The sequence below is a fragment of the Asparagus officinalis genome, chromosome 3, assembly GCF_001876935.1.
Source record: "Asparagus officinalis chromosome 3, Aspof.V1, whole genome shotgun sequence".
Taxonomy (NCBI): domain Eukaryota; kingdom Viridiplantae; phylum Streptophyta; class Magnoliopsida; order Asparagales; family Asparagaceae; genus Asparagus; species Asparagus officinalis.
The window spans coordinates 2,745,133-2,765,100 of record NC_033796.1 but is presented as its reverse complement, the minus strand read 5'-3'; the positions used below and the strand labels follow the sequence as shown (position 1 = coordinate 2,765,100).

At 37.6% G+C, this 19,968-nt stretch overlaps 1 protein-coding gene and 2 long non-coding RNA genes across 4 annotated transcripts; all 3 read left to right on the top strand.

Annotated features, from left to right (window-relative positions):
• Positions 5,479–8,995, top strand: LOC109832640. Of its 2 annotated transcripts, none has more exons than XM_020400022.1 (5): positions 5,479–5,808; positions 8,057–8,107; positions 8,210–8,343; positions 8,425–8,516; positions 8,612–8,770. In XM_020400022.1, the coding sequence occupies exons 1-5, from the start codon at positions 5,491–5,493 to the stop codon at positions 8,632–8,634; spliced, it is 618 nt and encodes a 205-aa protein (XP_020255611.1). In that variant the 5' UTR covers positions 5,479–5,490; the 3' UTR covers positions 8,635–8,770. The 2 variants fall into 2 exon arrangements, with proteins under 2 accessions (XP_020255611.1, XP_020255609.1); XM_020400020.1 differs by having other exon boundaries at positions 5,481–5,808; positions 8,601–8,995.
• On the top strand, positions 11,825–13,275 carry LOC109832028. Its single transcript, XR_002244614.1, has 2 exons — positions 11,825–12,054; positions 13,000–13,275. It is a non-coding gene; the product is annotated as an uncharacterized LOC109832028 (long non-coding RNA).
• LOC109832027 lies at positions 14,199–14,976 on the top strand. Its single transcript, XR_002244613.1, has 3 exons — positions 14,199–14,510; positions 14,615–14,655; positions 14,761–14,976. It is a non-coding gene; the product is annotated as an uncharacterized LOC109832027 (long non-coding RNA).

Below are 19,968 nucleotides of genomic sequence, written 5' to 3'. Positions count from 1 at the left end.
CAGTACTATCACAATTTACAATATTAAGTATGTTAATTTGCAACTCAATCTGATTTTAAGAAACAAAGAACTTTGTCCTTTGGTTGCTTATATGAAGTTTCAAATAATATTATAGCTCAATTTCTTTTTTAAAATTTCGATATTACTAGACAATTATAGAACATTTAGTAGCATTGTACGTTGCTGCAATCCTCAAATGTTTTTTCCTTTTTTTAATTTTTAATTTTAAACTTTTTTTTTGAGATTCCCATTTTTTTTGTTATATCCAAACATGCAATTATTATCATGACCCACATGCAATATATAAAATTGGTTTTCACCTTGTGTTACTCTAACAACTCTAGTACAAGAAGATATGTAGTCTATTAATATTACTCTGTTTTTGTTTAGTCCATGCATGATTACATCCATATTAATTACATCAAATTGTGGAATTTAAGGTGAACTTTCTATTTGTTTGTACTATATTGTTATTGTCTCCTAATTAAAAACCGCATAAGATATGAGATTATTATATGAAATATCTATATATATTATTCTAGTATTGTGGTAAACTCTCTTTACAGTAGTGCTTAAGAGAATAGAATTTTCGAAACTTACTAGCAAAATTAAGTGTCACACAGCATCCTTTCATGCATGTACAAGAGGAAGAGAATTTAAAATTCATTTACTTAATTGGAGCATTGAGCATGTGTTTTGACTCTTGTCCGCAGCAACTTGATCAGTTTGTCCTAACTGTATATGTGGAGTGGGTCATGGTGTATTCAGCTAAACCCGCGATATGTAATGTGTTACAATTGGAGGGAATATATAAATAATTTTAGCTGTCAACTAATGCCCAGAAATAAAAGCAATTAGGTTTGAGTTTGAAGCACTAGATATATCATACTTGATGATTAGTATCGAACACAATATTCGATAATTAACGAATTAACCATCGAGTTTAATAATTGAGAGACTGATCTAGAATGACATATATATATCATAAAATGATAGTATACTCTCTTGCGTATGATTTATTAGTACTGGTCATAAAGTACTGCATTCAATGTTATGTCAATCTATTATTTTCCACGTCTCCTATATCTGGGATTTGATAGGCATATTATATGTATTCATTCCCTTTGGAGAACAGTTATGGTATCTATCTATAGCAGTTGCCATGTTTTATGTATCTTTAATTTACAGTTTTCTTAATTAATTTTGACTGTATTATTTGTTCTTCGTCTGGAATTTGTCTAGAAGAAGATCTTGAGATCTCTTCCTGTAAGAATGTTGCCTTCTCTGGTAGTTATAGCAGGCATAACTATGTAACTCTTCAAACTCAACATTTCCAACTTAGAATGCAAGCTGATCTTTTGAAGGGTGCATTTTCCAGTTTCTTTAATTTTAATTAATGCAATTTCTCATATATCCTGTTACTACAAAGGTTATCATGAAGAATTAATTATCAATCAATAAATCACAGTACTTCCAACCCTTTTTTTTTTGACAAAAATTATATCTCAAATTAAGAATTTTGAGAGAACTACTCAAATCTAAGTTAAAGGAATGTTATAATTTATAAAGACTAGTCTTTTTGTATCATACTAGTCCACTGGTGCATGCGATGCGCGCATGACACACGTGTTTCAAGAATTTACTCAAAATTTTAGAAATCCTAAAAAAAATGTTATTCATAACAATGGTCGGACATGAGGAAAAAACAATGGTGTTAAGGGTCAACATAAGGAGTTCAAACATGAGCAATATATTTGATATGACCATTTCCGAAATGGATTTTTTCCCCCTTGATATCAGTTCCTTCAAATCTTTAGTATCTTGATATTAGCCTGTCAAATTACTGATTTTTTGATATTAGTCCCCCAAATCATCTTTAACATGTTGATATACATTAGCTAGTTAGTTGGTGTTAAAATGATGGAGGAATATTCCGTATCCTCTAAGTTTCTTGTTCCTTATAGTGTTTAAAATAGCGGGTGAGTTTTCCGTTTTCCTTAAGTTTTTTTGTTGCTTAGACAAATTTACCCCTCGGTTCACATACCTAAACCCACAATCACTTAAACCGGTACACGTTAAGGACTCCCCCAAATCCAAACCCGTTTAATCGAAAGCCAAGCACGGTGGCCTCATTCATCAAAAACCCCTCTCTGATTACTGTGGTGAAAGAAAGCCACATCTCTTTCAACCATTCCATCAAACACCTTCCGTGCACAACCCAGTTCAGGAACTTTTACACACAAAGGCATCAATATACCAAATATTAGAGAAACATTGAGCTACGCCAGTCTGTCAACCTTCTTAATCTATCATTAATAACTACTAGTATTTAACCCGTGCAAAGCACGGCCTAGTATTAATCTTTTGGTTTGTTTTATGTGTACATATTTTTATGCATCACTTGCGCTACTGTGATAACACTTTTTGTTGTCTTTCTTAATTTCAGCATCGTTCTCAATTCAAAGAATTATATGTTGTTTGCAAAGTTGACATTTATGTTCAATAAGTAAGATTATTAAATTTACTAAAAAGCACTGGTACGAATATACATTACATACATGTGTAATTACAGAAATTTACTAAACAGCACTGGTTCGAAGCAAATCTCCAAACAAATCTTCAAAAATTTCAAAAACACAAATCAAAGAACAATTCACAAATTGATGGAAACAAATCAATGAAGCACAAAAATGTATATAAAACCAAACAGATTTATCTCCTTACAGCGCATGAAGGCTCTTCTCTCAACCGATCCATACATGGAAGCCCATTATTATTATTATCAGACGAACATGCATTCTCACCAAAATTCTGTTCTCCCTTCATCTTCTTCCCTTTATCACTATCATCATCAACAACATTCCCCACTCCATTTTTCTTCACAGCAACGTCTGTAGTCAAAAACCCGATACGATTAACGAAGCCCAACTAAATAGTGATCAACAAAAAGTCCCCAAATCAGATTATTAAAATAAACAAAATTAGAAAAAAAAACAACCTTTTTTGGCATCCTCTTCCCCATCATCAAGGCAAAAAGTCCCCATTTTCTACAAACAAATTTAACTCTCCATATGTATCTTGCTACTAAAATTCTCGGTAGCACACCTACAGCTACATGCAATGGTGAATCCCAACTTAAAGTTCATACAAACCATAAAAAGGCAGAGACTTTCCTCATTCGTAGTTCTTAAAAACCCCACAACTGACTATCAAAATCACAACTCCAGATCACAACAAATTTCATAGAAATATTCTAATAGCATGCTAAATTCTGCTCTAATTGAATCAGGTAAAGGAACCCACTTCCTTCCTAGTCAAAAAATTCCCATATGATAGATACCCATAACTGAATTTTGCACAAAACCAACCAATAATCCCATATTGGGTTTCTTCAAACTAAGCCATAATTCACTACAAACATAAAAAAAGTGAGAAATTCACAATGAATAGTAAAACCCACGAAGCCAAAGAGATTACCTGAACTTGAAGAAGAAGAAATGGGAAGGTTGAGAGATTTCCTCAGCTTTTTTTTCTTTTTCTTTTTTCTTTTTGTAAAAATTTGTGTTGTCTCTCTCACTATTTCAACATCTAAAATCTAACTAATCCAATAAATCTCTAAATTTATAAACAAAAGGCGTGGGGGCAATGAATCAAGTTGGGAAAGAACATCTCATAGAATATCTTTCACCAATTCCTACCCGTTAAGTTTCCTGCGCTGGGGGATTTTGTTCTCTCTGATTTTGTTATTTATGTTTTTTCCCCTGTTTCTTGGGTGTTTTCATAGATTGTCTGAAAATCTCAAGCAAAATATTTGCATATATAGATCTCCGTTTTCTACAAAACCCAGAACACCCATTTCAATAAAACCCAACAAAATTGAAAGAAAAACAGGAAGGAAAAAAAAAGATGAGTTTGTGGAAGCTGGTGACTTGAGATTGTGATGGTTTGGTCGTTTCTTGTGCCTCGAATCCCTGATCGGCGTATCCTCGACGATGAGGCTAGCGAGGAGAAGGGCCCCTTCATCCCAGCCAGCCATGGCCGCCGCTGACCTGAACCCGGGGCTGAGAATGCTATTGGTTTCTTTTGATGGGTTTTTTGGGCTCTTGGTTTCTTCAGATGCCATTGTTGTTTGTTTTTGTTCTTCAGAGGGGAGAGGGGAGTTTTCAAAAGACTTGGTGGGGTCGCCGAAGATGAGGCGGTCTTTGAAGGAGGCAGAGGGGGATTGGGCGGAGGAGGGGGAGGAGGAGATGGGGACGGAGACCTCGTTGTGTTCGGGGAGAGGGCAGAGAGGGGAGGAAGGGGAAGGAAAGGAAATCAGCAGAGAAAAGAAAGGGGGAAGTGCTTCACGCCGCTCCTCGGAAGAAAGAGAAGACAAAATGGGGAATGTGAGAGAGAGAGAGAGAGGGAGAGAGAACGTGGGTTTTCATTAACTGTTAATCAAAGCTTTGACGTGGGTTTTGGTTCTGAAAACGTGCGAATTTGGACGGTTGGGGTGAATTAATTCAATAATGGACGGTTGTGGAGAATTGAGGGGTAAATACAAAAAAATTATAAAATTTACTGTTCATTTTAGCTTTTTTATTGTTCGCTTTTAGTAATAAAGAAGTAGATGGTTCAAGAAACCACAGCTCTCTCCCGCATTTGATCAAACACCTTTCATGCTCAATCTAATTACTCAAGTATCTGCTCACAAATGGATCCACCTCATTCCCTCGATTTGCAAATGGGCCTGATCCCTCAACGCTCTTGGGCTGAAAATGGTTAGTTTGAATTCAATCATGGTTTTGGAGCTTTATGTCGAGCTGGCCGGAAGACTAATATCAAAGGGGGTGTTTGTTTCAAATCCTATAATTTTAGGATATGGATTTCACTATGGGAGTTGAAATCCATAGGTGTTTTGTTATAGGTTGGGATTTCTAAAATATCGTTTGTTTCATTAATATTTTGAGATTTAGAATACTACAATTTGTAATATATATTTTGTTTGTTTCAAGCTCAAATTGTAGCATTACCAAATATCAAAATTTTATAATATGATGAATATGCTATCTTGATGATGTTACCTCCCACAAAAAGACAAAATTAGGATTTGTCAAATCCTCTCTAATTGAGAGGTAAACACACCCATTTATGAGATTTGTTAAAATCCTCTCTAATTGAGAGAATTTGACAGATTCTAAAAATTTGGTACTTTTTACACTTTTGGGATTCAATATTCTAATTTTTTTTTAAAACAAACGTCATATATGGAATCCCAAAATACAAAAAAACTCACTTTTTTATCCCCAAACTTGTAATCCATACCAAATACTAAAAAATTTGGTGAAACAAACACCCCCTAAGAGGATTTGGGGGATTGAATATCAAAACATAATAATCTGGGGGACTCACGGCAGAATAGCAAAGGTGTAAGGGGGCAATATCGAAAAAAAAACCGAAGGAAAAATGTTGCTAACATTTTGCAAATAAAATTACAGACAAGGGTGTCGCATGAAGTTTTCCAAGAGGCGAGCCTCGTTTCCACCGGCGTTAAAAAGAGGAGGCGGCCTGCACCCGAAAAGCCCAAGGCCCGGTTCCGGCATGTCTCTCCGTCACCCTTCTCCTCCTCCTGCGTCTTCATTCCCTCGTCTTCTCTTTCTCAAATCAACCAAACTCCATCGCCCTCGCCCTCGCATTTCTCTTGCGATCGGATCCTCCGCTGATTCTGCCGGCCTCTCTTCCACCGTTGGATCTCCTCCGCCCATTGAACTATCTCAGTGGAGTCTCGGCCCCAGGCATATTCGTGTGCTCAATGTCGCTGCTTGTGTGGTAAATGAGCTCTTTCTGTTATCTCTTGATTTTTTTGGGGGGAGAATTATTTCTGGGTTTTGTAGTTTGGGGTTAAATTGCTCTCAAAGATTGTAGCTTTCTGGTGTCAATTGAGAAAGCAAATTGCGGGTTTTGAGAATTGGTGGCGGATGAGTTGGAAGGCGTTGAACTTTGATTTTCAGAGAGAGCTGTGATGGGAAAATTGGTCATGGGTTATCGAAGTTTTATGTTTGTTCTTTAAGGTAGAAGACTCACACTTGAGTTTTGAGTTCTAGAAACAAAGCGTGGGTGTGGGAGTGAAATTCCTTGGAAAGATTGCAACTTGATATTGAAAACCAGCATATAATACTTAGGAAATATGATTGGTTGTATAATAGAATCGGGTTATCCGATTTCTCTGAACTCCTAACAACCTGTAAAATCGAACATAATGGGATTCATATGCGACAATATCATCTTAGTTTATGGAAACTGGTCATGGGCTGACAAAGTGTTCTGATTATTGTTTAAGGGAGAAGAATTACACTTGGTTTTTTAGAAACAAAGTCTGGGCTTGGGAATGAAATTTTCTTGGAAAGATCGCAGCTTGATGTTGAAGACTAGCATATAGTACTTAGAAAATGGGATTGGTTGTATAAAATGAATAAGGTTATCTGATTTCTCTGACCTGGCAACAGCCAGTAAAATCAAACATAATTGATTTATACGCGACAATTCCATCTTAGTTTATGAAACTGGATGCGGTCTACAGAAGGGAGGGGGAAAAATGATTTACATGAGCATTCTACGGCAGAAGATCTAAACCAAGGAGTTTTGCCCGGCGACTCCCACATACTATTCAGGACCTTTGATATCTTTATATAAATGTACCATTTCCATATAGGATATATCCTTGGTGGGGCTTTGGTACAACCCCCATTGCTTAGTGCTAGTGCTAGTGCCATGGCAATGGCCGTAGTAAGCACCCTTCGCATCACCTTTGAGCCAAATATGTTTTGCAACAAGATAAAATGGGGACAATTTCTCCTCATTCCATTGGGTTATTTCTCCCCCCTATTAGTACGACATCTCAACCAAGGAAGAATTCATTGTAGTCACCTGATGCTCTTAAATAAAAACCTTACTTACTGGTGAACTATCAAGGTTGATCCTTAACCAGACAAATGTGGGAGGGTACCAAAAGATGATAGAGAGTAGGCTAGGACCGAGTGAAGGCCGCTCTGAGAGCCTCCAGTTCATTGACATCTGAACAGTCAATCAATGTACTGAGCGATTTCTATAACTAAATTACCATTTGGATTAACTAACACAGGATTATATTTGTTACCTCTGGTTCTAGCTTTCTGAAAGCATTACAGTTTATTATGGACCTTCCCTTCAAAAAAAAGATACTGAATCGTCTATAGAAAAGAAATATGGACTTACAGGTGATATAAATGAGAAAATGCTGCCTTTTATTCTGTAATTTTGGAAAGTTGAAGCAAACCATCTGAAAATGCACTTCTTTGTGGCTCCATCTCCGTTGAATTTTGTGTGTAAATGGTTCTTAATACCCAGATTTAATTGGTAAAGGTGCAATAGTCCTTTTTTCTGCATTCAACTTTAAGGGACGGCCGCTTGTGTTACGTTGAAGACTTGAGAACTTGCACATCCTTGCACGTACCAATTTTATGCCTATACTGCTAGCACCATCGACTGCTACAATTTGAATGAGTTTGAGGCTTGAATTATGTAAAGACATCCGGAACATTGCAACTTTTGATACTTTTCGAGAAAATGATTGAAGTGAAATACCTCAAAGTTACGCATGAAATCACTTCTAGTTTTGCTGGAATTATTATCTGGGCGTTGCTGCTCCCATTATAAAATGATAGAATAACTGAAGTTCATTAGCCTACGATATTAGTTGGTCCAGCACAGTTGTCAGGTTCACTCAATGAGTACTGTCATGGTTACAAGATGATCCATCTTTCCCAGATTAAGTGTTTGATCTAATGCATTAACTGCTACAATTGCAGTGGATTTTGCGCGATGTTATTGAATTTGACATTGATATGGCATCTCTGCCTTTTGTTTTAGCATCCATTCCCTCCATTTATATGAATTTTGTGAGGATCTATTCATTGAAATTGTTAAAAGAAATATATTCTTGTTTTAAGTTGGATACAAGCACCACACATGTTCTGCCTATTCTTTCTTCTTCTTTTCTTCACCCTACGTGTTTTGAATGTTTCCTAATCTTTTGCAGGTGGCAATTTCTACAACGTGGCTGTTCTTCTCAGCAATTCCATCTCTCTTGGTCTGCTGCTTTACTCTTGAATTTGCTTCTGCTTATAATGATCTTAATTTTCTAACTCTGTTGAGATATTTTCCTTCAAATACTTTAACTGTAAAATAATAGGCTTTCAAGAGAGCTGCAGAGTCAATGGAAAAACTGCTAGATGTCACTGCTGAGGAGCTCCCTGATACTATGGCTGCTGTCAGGCTCTCCGGAATGGAGATCAGTGAGTTAACGGTGGAACTTAGCGACATTGGGTCAGTTTTCCAAATTTATTTTAGTTTCATATGAACTAAAGTTTCTGAAATAATATTCTAAGCAATTTTCTGATCGTGCAGTCAAGAAATAACTCAGGGAGTCAGGAGGTCTACTCGAACAGTTAGAGTAGCTGAGGATAGACTACGTCAATTCGCTACTATGGCTCCTACAGGTTAGTTAAATGTTGTCTTATCAATAATTATAAAGCAATTATTCGGACTAGATGATGTTTTTACTTTTATTTTCACTTGTTTAGTACCAATGCAGGTGCAAGTCCCCCCACGGGATGAGACTGAGGACCCAGCATTAGCTAGGACCGCAAGAAATCTACGAGAGGGAATCCTGAAGGGTCGTGCTCTTCTTGGGGTTATATTTGGTGTCACTCAATTTTCTCGGTGGGCGATGAACTTTATAGGCACGCGTCAACAGAAGCGTTCACTCTGATAGAAGAGAGAAGTGGTTAAAATTTTGTAACTCCTGTGCTTCTTTTTATGGGATTATTTCCTCTTGTTCATAGCTCTTTTTTGGTATGGAAAATGGTTTTCTTTTCTATAGGAAGTTCTCTCGTCTTTTGGTTTGTGGACAGTCAAGTATGTGATGATGTCGTGCAACTAATAGTCGATGTTTTAACATGAAATTTTACACTTTCTATCGCGATGGTATATAGTGTTGGTAGGGTTGCATATGAATGAAAGTGTGAATCAATGTTGTTGTCAGTAGTTACTTTTCCTGTTCATGATTCTAGGTAGTTAACGCGCTTTCCATATTTTGATAACTTCATCAGCTTCATGTTAATGCAGTGTGCATTTTGATACCTGCTTCTTCAAGTAAACCTACACTTTTTTTTCTATCTCATTACTATGAAATAAACACTCTTAGGTGTAAGATTCTCCTTCAAAGAGAGGGTTGTAGCTGTTAACATTATGAAATTGATGCCATAATGACTTAGGTGTAAGATTCTCCTTCAAAGAGAGGGTTGTAGCTGTTAACATTATGAAATTGATGCCATAATGAATTATGAGGTCTTTCAGTGTCGGCAGCTAGGGTTGTAGCTGTTAACATTATGAAATTGATGCCATAATGAATTATGAGGTCTTTCAGTGTCGGCAGCCAATTTCATCTTGAAATGAACGTTCAGTTTTTTACCTTATTTACAGTTAAATTTGCAGCTGATATCAAAGCTAGCATCTTCTACCTCCGTGAACAAATTTTACGGCGTCCAAAATGAGTTTTAAATGTAGCTTACACTATGTTTCATAATGTAGCAGACTAGATTACAATTTGCATTGGAAACAAGAATGCAAAAGGAAAAGAATGTCATAAAAACATTTTTATTTGAATTTAATATTTTTTGAGTTCAGTGATTTACTTTGCTAGAGGAGGAGCCTTACTTGTTTTGAAGTATGTAGAGTTGAGATTGAGTGGTTTCTTTTCGTTTGCTTATTTCATTGTGTGACGGTATGTTCCTTGTTTTCTTCAGAATTATTTCAAATATATGTATCCACTATTATATTTTACCATTACTTGCTAGTATTCTTTTATAAGTTTTTTAAATCGTCTTGCAACCATTTTTTGTACTGCTACTTAGTTGATCTAATCTTTTTTTAAAATTGTCTTGAAAATCCTATTCCTATTGTTTACGTGAACACACTAAAAAAATATTCTCATTTCATAAACAAAAGAAACTTGCCATATCACAAGGATATTCAACTTTATTAGAATCTTTTGGTACACACCATGAGCGAATCCTACTTGCTATATTGTTTAGTGTTAGAAGGAGGAAGATGTGCCCAGTTCACCTAAACTTGATTAGTTTTTTTTTATTAAAAGAAATGAACTTAATTCAATAACTTAGGTTTGCTGGTTTGGCCTCTTATATAAATGCCAAAAGTTCTGACGTTATAAGAATAATTAATTACATGGTTTGGCCTCTTATATAAGTGCCAATAAGTTTCTGACGTTATAAGAATATGTAATTATGGCTTTTAATTAATTACGCGCCTAATTGTTGGCCCGTTGCAGTTAACCCACAACACAAAAAGAAAATCTTCCTCCTTTCAACTTTTGTGGAACACAACTTTATAAGAAGAGTAAGTTAGAATGTTCAAAATGAGAGTGATATAATCTAAGCAAGGAAATATCCGGGTGACACTTCTCACATTTGCATGATCGACGACGACGGTAACCTGCAAATTTCAAAAACTTATCTTAATTGTCAAACTGGAAAATTTCATGATATTTTTGTGCAATTTGGCCTAATATTTTCTTGGACAGTTCATGTGCATCAGTTCTTGCTTCTTTTTTTTTTTCTTTTTTTTTAATTAAAAGAATTACATCCATTCTTGTTAGAAGAGTTGTTGTACAAAATCTTCAGCGTACGAACTAAGTGTTTCGCTCTTTAATGCTGGGAACATATTCGGCTAACAATTGCTCGTACAAAATTGTTATTTGAATATGTGTTAATGTTCTAATTAAGCACTAACGACATAGGATTTCTTCCTCTCCTTGCGCTGTCATTGACGCCACAACAAGGTTTTGTACGTATCAAAATTAATGACACATTGCCTTATAAAGGACATGAGATTAATTTTGGGCTACGTTACAAAAAATGTCTCAATTTATTACGAATACTTCGACTAAGGTGAGATGCATGGCATCGTATTAATATCCGCGTTCAATTTTGGGTTGTGTTTTTTAATGCAGTTGGTGGAGTTACAGAGAGTGCTCTTTTTGAGTCCTTCTTGTTGTCTTCTCTGGCCTTGAGCAGAGAGTAGGTGACCCCCCCTGTCATCTCTCTTTACTACGGAGGTTTTAGGGGAAGTTACCAATATGCCCCTGTACTTGAGTTTTAAAACAACACTCTCTTATTTTCTCAAATACGTATTAAATTAACTATCTAGTGCTTCAATATACTTACTAATCAACGATAAAAGTTTGGTCCTTGCTGCGTAAGATCATCCAACTTAATTAACTTAGTTGGTGACTAAACACCATTGTACCACTATACTTTATTTCTCTAACTGTTTTCTCTTTGTTGACAAGACCAATATTTCTTAAATCTGTTTTTCTATAGAGTGCTCATGGGCACTCTATAAGAGAGGAGAGACATAGAGAGAAATGAATGAAGAGGGGATCCCCTGATTTGCATTGGGATCCTCTTTTCATTCATTTCTCTCTATCTCTCTCCTCTCTTATAGAGTGCCCATGGGCACTCTATAGAAAAACCGTTCTTAAATAACTGCAAGCTTAATTAATGAAGGACTAACTGATCTCAAATTTAATACACCAGTGCCTGAGGTAAACAGTTTTTGTCACACGACTCACACCTCAACCCCCCAAAAAAAAAATTGTAACAAATGGATAGAGTAAGCTGCTTCATAAACGAAGGACTTAACTCTAAAGTATGAGGTTAGTTAGGTCAATGTAACAAATGGATAGAGTAAGCTAGCTGCTTCATAAATACTAGGTGTGTGTGTGTTTCATAAATACTAGGTGTGTGTGTGTGTGTGAGAGAGAGAGAGAGAGGAAGGAGAAGGAGGAAGAAAGAAATGGAAGAAAGTAATACTGCAAGTGAGGAAGTGTCTACTTCTTACCTCCACCCATGCTCTTTGCTTCAGTGCTTTTTGAGAGCTTGCCTTGGTTGCTTCGGCTTCTGCGATCCTTCTAGTGATTGCTTCGGCTTCTGCGATCCTTCTAGTGACAATGGAAAGGTCTCTCTCTCTCCCTCCCTCTCTCCCTCTCCCTCTCTATAAAGTTTTACAGTTGAAAAATTCCTCAATGACCCAAAATATGGGATCAACAGGGGGGACATGTGAGGTGTCCCCCTCCTATTGCATAATGAGTTGATCATCATTAATGATGATCAACTCATTATGCAATAGGAGGGGGACACCTCACATGTCCCTCCTGTTGGTCCCATATTTTAGGTTCATGTAGCAAAGCTCTAATGAGCTACACTTAATCTTTAAATTGGTTCTGACAGAAACTAATTTAATTGTGGACTAACTTTCATATGATTCATAACTAAACAAGTTTAAACTCTTAAAAAAGAAATAAAAAACTAAAGCAAACTGGGTTGGGAAATGCAGATTATTAAAAAAAAAAGGGGGGTTTGTGAGATCCAATTGTGATGTGCTTGACAACTCATCCTCAATGACCCAAAATATGGGATCAACAGGGGGGACATGTGAGGTGTCCCCCTCCTATTGCATAATGAGTTGATCATCATTAATGATGATCAACTCATTATGCAATAGGAGGGGGACACCTCACATGTCCCTCCTGTTGGTCCCATATTTTGGGTCACTGTAGCAAAGCTCAGTTTGATATAGCTCCTAATTCTTGTAAAAATTAAGGTTATTGTGAGTAGCTCAGTAGTAACTTTTTAGAAACATATATGCATATATAGTTTATCTCTATTGTTCTTTTCTTGGTACTATAGTACTAGAGTCACCATTAATTACCAACTATTTGATTTGAATAATTGGAAAGCCACTTCTAAGTATGTTTAGATTATTTTGGGTGGGAATTATTAGACATGATTTTAAGGTTTTTGAGATTTATGTTGTAATATGAAGTTTTTCTCGGGTTATATCATAATATTCGTACAATATATTGATATATATATATATGTATCATGTGTTTGTGTCATGCAGCAAGATCAAGATGATGGACACACGATTCAACCTCGATCCAGGAGGCCTCCAAGGACCAAACCAAACCCAGGTCCAGGTGGTCAGATCAACGCTCAACAATCCTAGCTAGTCAGCCATTTCGTGTGTAAATTAATTCCTATTTATATGAGACGAAGTTTGAGAGCGTGGTTGTTATGATGGAGTGTGATTGTGTAGTGCGTACCGGTACTCTTGTAAAATTTTTGTGTTTGTTGTAGTTTTCCCCCTTCCTTCAAGTTTTGAGCTCTTTATAGTTAATTTATGTTGGAAATTGAGACACAGAGTCGCTGGGATTACCATTTCGCTGAGGCCAAATTGAGATCACAAGTCGAACGCATTCAAGTCCTGGTTAGGATTATAATTCCAACATTTCCTTGAAAATCCAGTTTGATATAAAACTCGCCTCAGCCCATCTTCATTCAGCTAAGGCCCATCATTCTTCAACTGAATATAGCCTCAGCCCACATGAACTTAGGACCAACCCCAATACTCACGAGTAACGGGGGGAGGGGGGGGGATTGGGATCCTCTCCTCATCAATAGTGTTTCCTAATATCTCCTCATGCATCCCCACCATTCATTTTGTGGGTAAGTACAAAAGCAAAGATGGGTCCCACAAAATGAATGGTGGGGATGCATGAGGAGATATTAGGAAACACTATTGATGAGGAGAGGATCTCAATCCACCGGGGGATCCCACTTCATATATAGTATTAAATGTATACCGAAAAGATGTCAATTTTTAAACACTAGGCTCTATTTGAATAATTGTACAAGCGAGTTAGGACTAGCTCTGTGCAAGTTTTAAGTTAAACTAATTCTATTTTGAACCAAGGAGAGATCAATGATTCAAAATAGAAACAACTTAATAGCTCTTTTTTGCTTAAGGAAAATTGGGGTAGCATTTGTCCAGTTTTTCCCAATCAAAACTATTCTCAAAATTGAATCAAGTTGTCAAATTTTGTGTGGTTGCCAAACAGCCCTTTGGACATCGGATTCGTATACGGATGTAACGGTTGATATCTCTTTGATACATATCTAATGCCGTGAGCAAGACGCACCGTATGTTTTCACATACATCGATCATTGAGAGAAAAAAAAAGAGAAAGTTAAATTTCAGCCTAAAGATTAGTACTCTTTGATGCATCAACTATCCCGTGAAAAATCAGTGGTATCCATGTTACCAATTTCTAATTTTCAACCTGCCATCATTTATTAACACATGGAAGAACCTTCCTTCTATGTTCATCGAAACAGCAGAAAGCAAATTAATATATGAAGCTGCACATGGTTTTGCTCCTCAATCGAAGTCCCCTCATAATTAAATTTATCACTTCTATGTCTATATAAATGATGATCATGATCCTAACTCTAACATTCAAGAAGATAAATCACCTAGTTCAATGGCTAGCATAGTTCAACAGATCAGAGACAGATTCTTCTGCCTCCATGAGCACGTCATGGGTGGGGCTAACAAGAACCGACAAGATAAAGGTTACATAATAACACATCTGAAGTTTTCTTAATTTGGTGAATGTTTTTTATTTATAGACTTCAGCTTCTGCAGATCTTATCCTTTTAAGTTTTCTTGCATGCAGGAGCTGCAGACGAGGAGGAATCTCAGCTTGGCTTGGATCAGGTTCTAATACTTTTTGAAAACTTTACTTCCTCGTGATAACAGTTGATTTTTTTTTTCTTTTTTTCTTTTGGTTTATGTTAAATCTGTAGCTTATGGATGATTTAGGAAAAAGGAATTCTTGAAGTGAGGTCGAGAGGACCAGCTCCTCCTGGTGTTAAAAGTCCTCCTGGTGGCAAGACCAACTGAAAACTTGTAATAAGTTTCAGATCCATTTTCTCTAGTTTAACTTTCTATTTATGGACAATTTCTACTGTGTTATGGGTGATCAAGACTCTGTTTCTTTGTTGCACAAAATGCTCATGTTTATGTTAGCTTTAGTTACCTACTGGCTTCCATGGTTTATTTTCTCTGAACTAGTTGCTTTGTGTATAATATATATTTCTATATATTTATTGGGTTAAATGTTGTTTTTTTGTTGCATGAGGAAGTAGTCAGGATGCAGCAAAGCAAAAAATAAAAAAAACGAAAAAACAAAACAAAAAACCTACAGAGAGCACTGCATAAAAAAAGTCATACAAGGAGGAAGAAGACCGGGATGAGTATACCAATATTCTGATTTATTATACTAATCTAATATACTACTATTGTGTCCGGCGGAAGCGACCTCAAAAATTCACAACAAGTCGGTAAGTAATGCACGGAGAATCACAACAAGTGCAATCCATAATAGAACGACCAAAATCAACGCACACAGAGAATTACGTGGTTCAACAAATTGCCTATGTCCACGGGGAGATGATGGGAAGATTTCACTATATGGAGGAGAAATACAATGGGTTACAATTCTCAAACAATCACAGTAACCGTAACCAACAAGATCTCACCCCCTCTTAATAATCTCCCTCTCAAAGTGCTCAAACAACTGTATTTTCTCTGATAAAAACCCCTAACAAGACGTGCTTCTATTTATAAACAACCCAAATTCAAAACAGGCTAGGAAACGGATATCCGTTTCTGGCCTGCTATCGATCGACTGATGACTTCCCATCAGTCGACCGGTAGGTCTTCATCAATCGATTGATAGGGATGTATCAGTCGACTGTCTGGTGGTGCAGCGTTTTTCCGTTCCTACAGTGTGCACGTTATCGGTCGACTGATCACACCCATTAGTCGATCGACCAGAGTGTTTCCGATTTTTAACAATTCTCCACCTCGGTGAAGTATTCCCAAAATTGAGCCGACACCAACAAGAGCACCAATGCGTCGTCTCTCCAAATCCGGCTGCACCAATATGGTTGCCTACGTACCCCCTCTCCCAAGGGATCAGACTGCCTGTAGTTCCTCCAAATGACCTCGACAGGCCTCAACAAGCACAAATCCTCAACAAGTTTCTGCAGTGATCGAACTTGCTGTTAAGGACCACCTTCGTGAGGATATCTGCTGGATTGTCTTTGTGTGGATGTTCACAAACTCCATGTTTTCGCCAAAAGTCGAATTTGTTGTCGAATTCATTATATCTTCGGTCGATTACAATAAATTCAAAGAAAACAGCCTTTTTATAAGACTCTTTTACACAACAAAAAGAAAATTACAACTCTTGAGAAAATAAACGCAGGATCGTTGTTTGGATCACTGCTTTCGTGGGATCTTTGCCTATGCCGGGAGCGCTTTGACTCGTGGACCGCCAAGTCACAGATTCTGATTGAATCGTGAGGGGTTTATGATTCTGACTTCGTTTATCGAAGTGAGAAATTGAAACGATATCTTATCGAAGTAAGATAGTCGTTCTTCTTGAAATCAAGTCAAAGCCTGATTATCAAGGAGTGGCCGAAAGTTCAAGACCTCTGCTCTCTCTCTGCTCTGGATTACATTGAAGTGCTCAAAAATGATCAGCCCCTTTTGTCACCGCTGTCCAAATCCTTAAATACCATCTTTTTATGAGGTTAGTGGGCCTTTTCTTCAGTTTGTAACTGTCTCCCACGATCTTTAACAGTTAATGGCCACTTGTTTAGGCGGTTTCTGAACTCCTGTCTCGCGAAACAGTAAAACACTGTCTCGCCAAACAGTAAAAGACTGTCTCGCGAAACAGTAAAAGACTGTCTCTCCAAACAGTAAAAGACTGTCTCTCCAAACAGTAAAAGACTGTCTCTCCAAACAGTAAAAGACTGTCTCTCCAAACAGTAAAAGACTGTCTCTCCAAACAGTAAAAGACTGTCTCTCCAAACAGTAAAAGACTGTCTCTCCAAACAGTAAAAGACTGTCTCTCCAAACAGTAAAAGACTGTCTCTCCAAACAGTAAAAGACTGTCTCTCCAAACAGTAAAAGACTGTCTCTCCAAACAGTAAAAGACTGTCTCTCGAAATAGTAAAAGACTGTCTGGCGATACAGTAAAACACTGTCTGGTGCCCGAGACAGCAAACACTTGTTTCTTATGTTCTTTTGATCTTTGGATGATCTCCTTTTAAGCTGTATTTGGATATCCATCAGCATTTTTTGACGCTTACAGATACCCCCTCCAAAGTATTCCAGACTCATTCTTTTATAGAGGAGTCTGGGATACTTTGGATAAGATAAATCTTATCTGCAATCCCTTCAAGGCTTGATTAAGTAGATCATACGGCAGGACCCATAAATGGCTTCAACTCTTGACTCCGTCATCTTTTAGCATATTCAATGCTTTGTAGAATAGCTAAAATTCCTCCGGTGCTGCGCTTATCGCGTGACCGTCGTCGAAGTCTTGAATTGGAACTACTATTGAAAAATGGAGAAATAATTTATACTCATATACTTTATTGGAGTGTTCGGGAAATAGTTTAACCTCATATACCCGTTGGGAGGTAATCAGGTTATTCTTAAGAATATTCTGAGTAATATTCTCCAGAAACTTCCTGTTGATGGTAGGAAAACAGTTTAGACTCGTGTACCTATTGGAGTAACATGATCTCTTTTTTGGTGGTAGAGATGAACCCAATGATGGAGAGGAAGAATTTTATATTCTATCTCCTGGTCTCTTGTTTATTGGTAGAGATAAACCCGAAATCGGAGAGGAAGAATTTTATATTCTATCTCCTGGTCTCTTGTTTGTTGGTAGAGATAAACCCGATGATGGAAAGGAAGAATTTTATATTCTTTCTCCTGGTCTCTTGTTTGTTGGTAGAGATAAACCCAGAATTGGAGACTTGTTTGTTGGTAGAGATAAACCCAGAATCGGAGAGAAAGAATTTTATATTCTATCTCCTGGAGTAAAGAAACTCAAAGTGGGATCTCCACTTAGAGAATCTGGATTGGTTTGAATAATCCTAACTGTCATAAGGTTTGATTACTCAATTCAAAAGTGGACCCTTCGTTTTCATGGAATGAATCGAGAAGAGATTTTAGTTGTGGTCCTAACTGTAGTAAGGTTTGACCAAATGGAAGTTTTGAGACGATCCTAACTGTTTAAAGGTTTGATCGTTCAATTTGTGGACCTCTCGTTCATGGAACGAATCGAGAGGAGATTTTGGATTTGGTCCTAACTGTTTAAAGGTTTGACCAAGTGGGAATTTGAGACGATCCTAACTGTTTAAAGGTTTGATCGTTCAATTTGTGGACCTCTCGTTCATGGAACGAATCGAGAGGAGATTTTGGATTTGGTCCTAACTGTTTAAAGGTTTGACCAAGATGGGGATTTGAGACGATCCTAACTGTTTAAAGGTTTGACCAAATGGACAATGAGACTCTCGTTCATGGAACGAATCGAGAGGGGATTTTGGCTTTGGTCCTAACTGTTTAAAGGTTTGACCAAGATGGGAATTTGAGACGATCCTAACTGTTTAAAGGTTTGATCGTTCAATTTGTGGACCTCTCGTTCATGGAACGAATCGAGAGGAGATTTTGGCTTTGGTCCTAACTGTTTAAAGGTTTGACCAAGATGGGAATTTGAGACGATCCTAACTGTTTAAAGGTTTGATCGTTCAATTTGTGGACCTCTCGTTCATGGAACGAATCGAGAGGGGATTTTGGCTTTGGTCCTAACTGTTTAAAGGTTTGACCAAAGGAGGGTTTGAGAGGGAAGATTGATCCAACGAAGTGATCGAATCTCATCTCAGCAAATGAATATTCGGAAATCACCGTGGGGATGTAGTGTTTAACACTTTGTTTGTAATGATCGGGTTATTCCTAAGAAAATTACATATAGCATTCTTTCGGGAACTTCCGTTACATGAACCATCCACCCCCAGCTTTTTCTTGCGAAACTGAGTTTATCATTATGTTTAGCTATATGATCGCGTTATCCTTAAAAGTACCATGCATGGCATTCTCCAGGAACTTCTCGTGAAAGGAAGGAAATAGTTTAGACTCATATACCTGTTGGAGTATTAAGGAGCAGTTTATACTCGTATACTTTTCGGAGTGAGATGGAGAAGCAGTTTATACTCGTATACTCATCGGAGTCAGGGAAAACAGTTTATACTCGTGTACCCAATGGAGTATGATGGTTGTCTTTACTCGACCTCTTTCGCCGTTATGACGCCGGAGTCAATTAATGCTTGGATCTTGTTTTTGAGTCCAAAGCAAATCTCGGTGGGATGAAGAACCCTTCTGTGGTATGCACAGTAGTTTGGATCCGTAATCCTCTTAGCTCCATCCTGATCTTTAATAGGTGGTAGCTCGATTTTGTCATTAGCGAGGAGGTATTCCAATATGGCTGGAGCTTCATCATCTTCGAAAGAATATTCCTTTTGAAACCTCGGATCGAGAGTCGCATTCTCAACGATTGCAGATGTCATTGGTTGGCCTCTCTCAGCTTTCTTTCTTTTAAGAAAGTGCTCAGCTTGTTCACCCCGAGATTTTAACTCCTTCCAAGTTGTGGATGGCACGACCCCCAGAGCTTCCAGGACATCGATGGAGAGGTTATTGTGGCATGTTTGCAGGATGAACTCCTCTGTAATAGGATCTCTGCAATTCATTGCTTTGCCACGGAAGCGCTTGACAAAATCGTCGACTGACTCTCCGTCTTTTTGCTTCTCATCCAAAAGGGTTCCGATTGACACTTCGGTGTCATCATCGAAGAAATTACTGAGGAACAAACTTTCCATGTCATCCCAGCAATTGATGCTCCCTGGCTTAAGCCGTCGGTACCAATCGAAGGCGGGCCCACGAAGGGTGCCAACGAATGACCGGATCATTAAGGCCTCGTTTCCAGAGATTATGCCCAAATGAGACTTGAAATAAATCAAGTGTTGAATCGGCGAACTCTTCCCTTCAAACGGTGTGAAGTTAATCAGATTGAATTTGGTCGGGTATGGTATTGAATCCCATTCCCTCGGATAAGGACATGGAATACCCGTCTTCTTAACTTCTTGAGCCGTCATCAAAGCATTGATTTTGTCT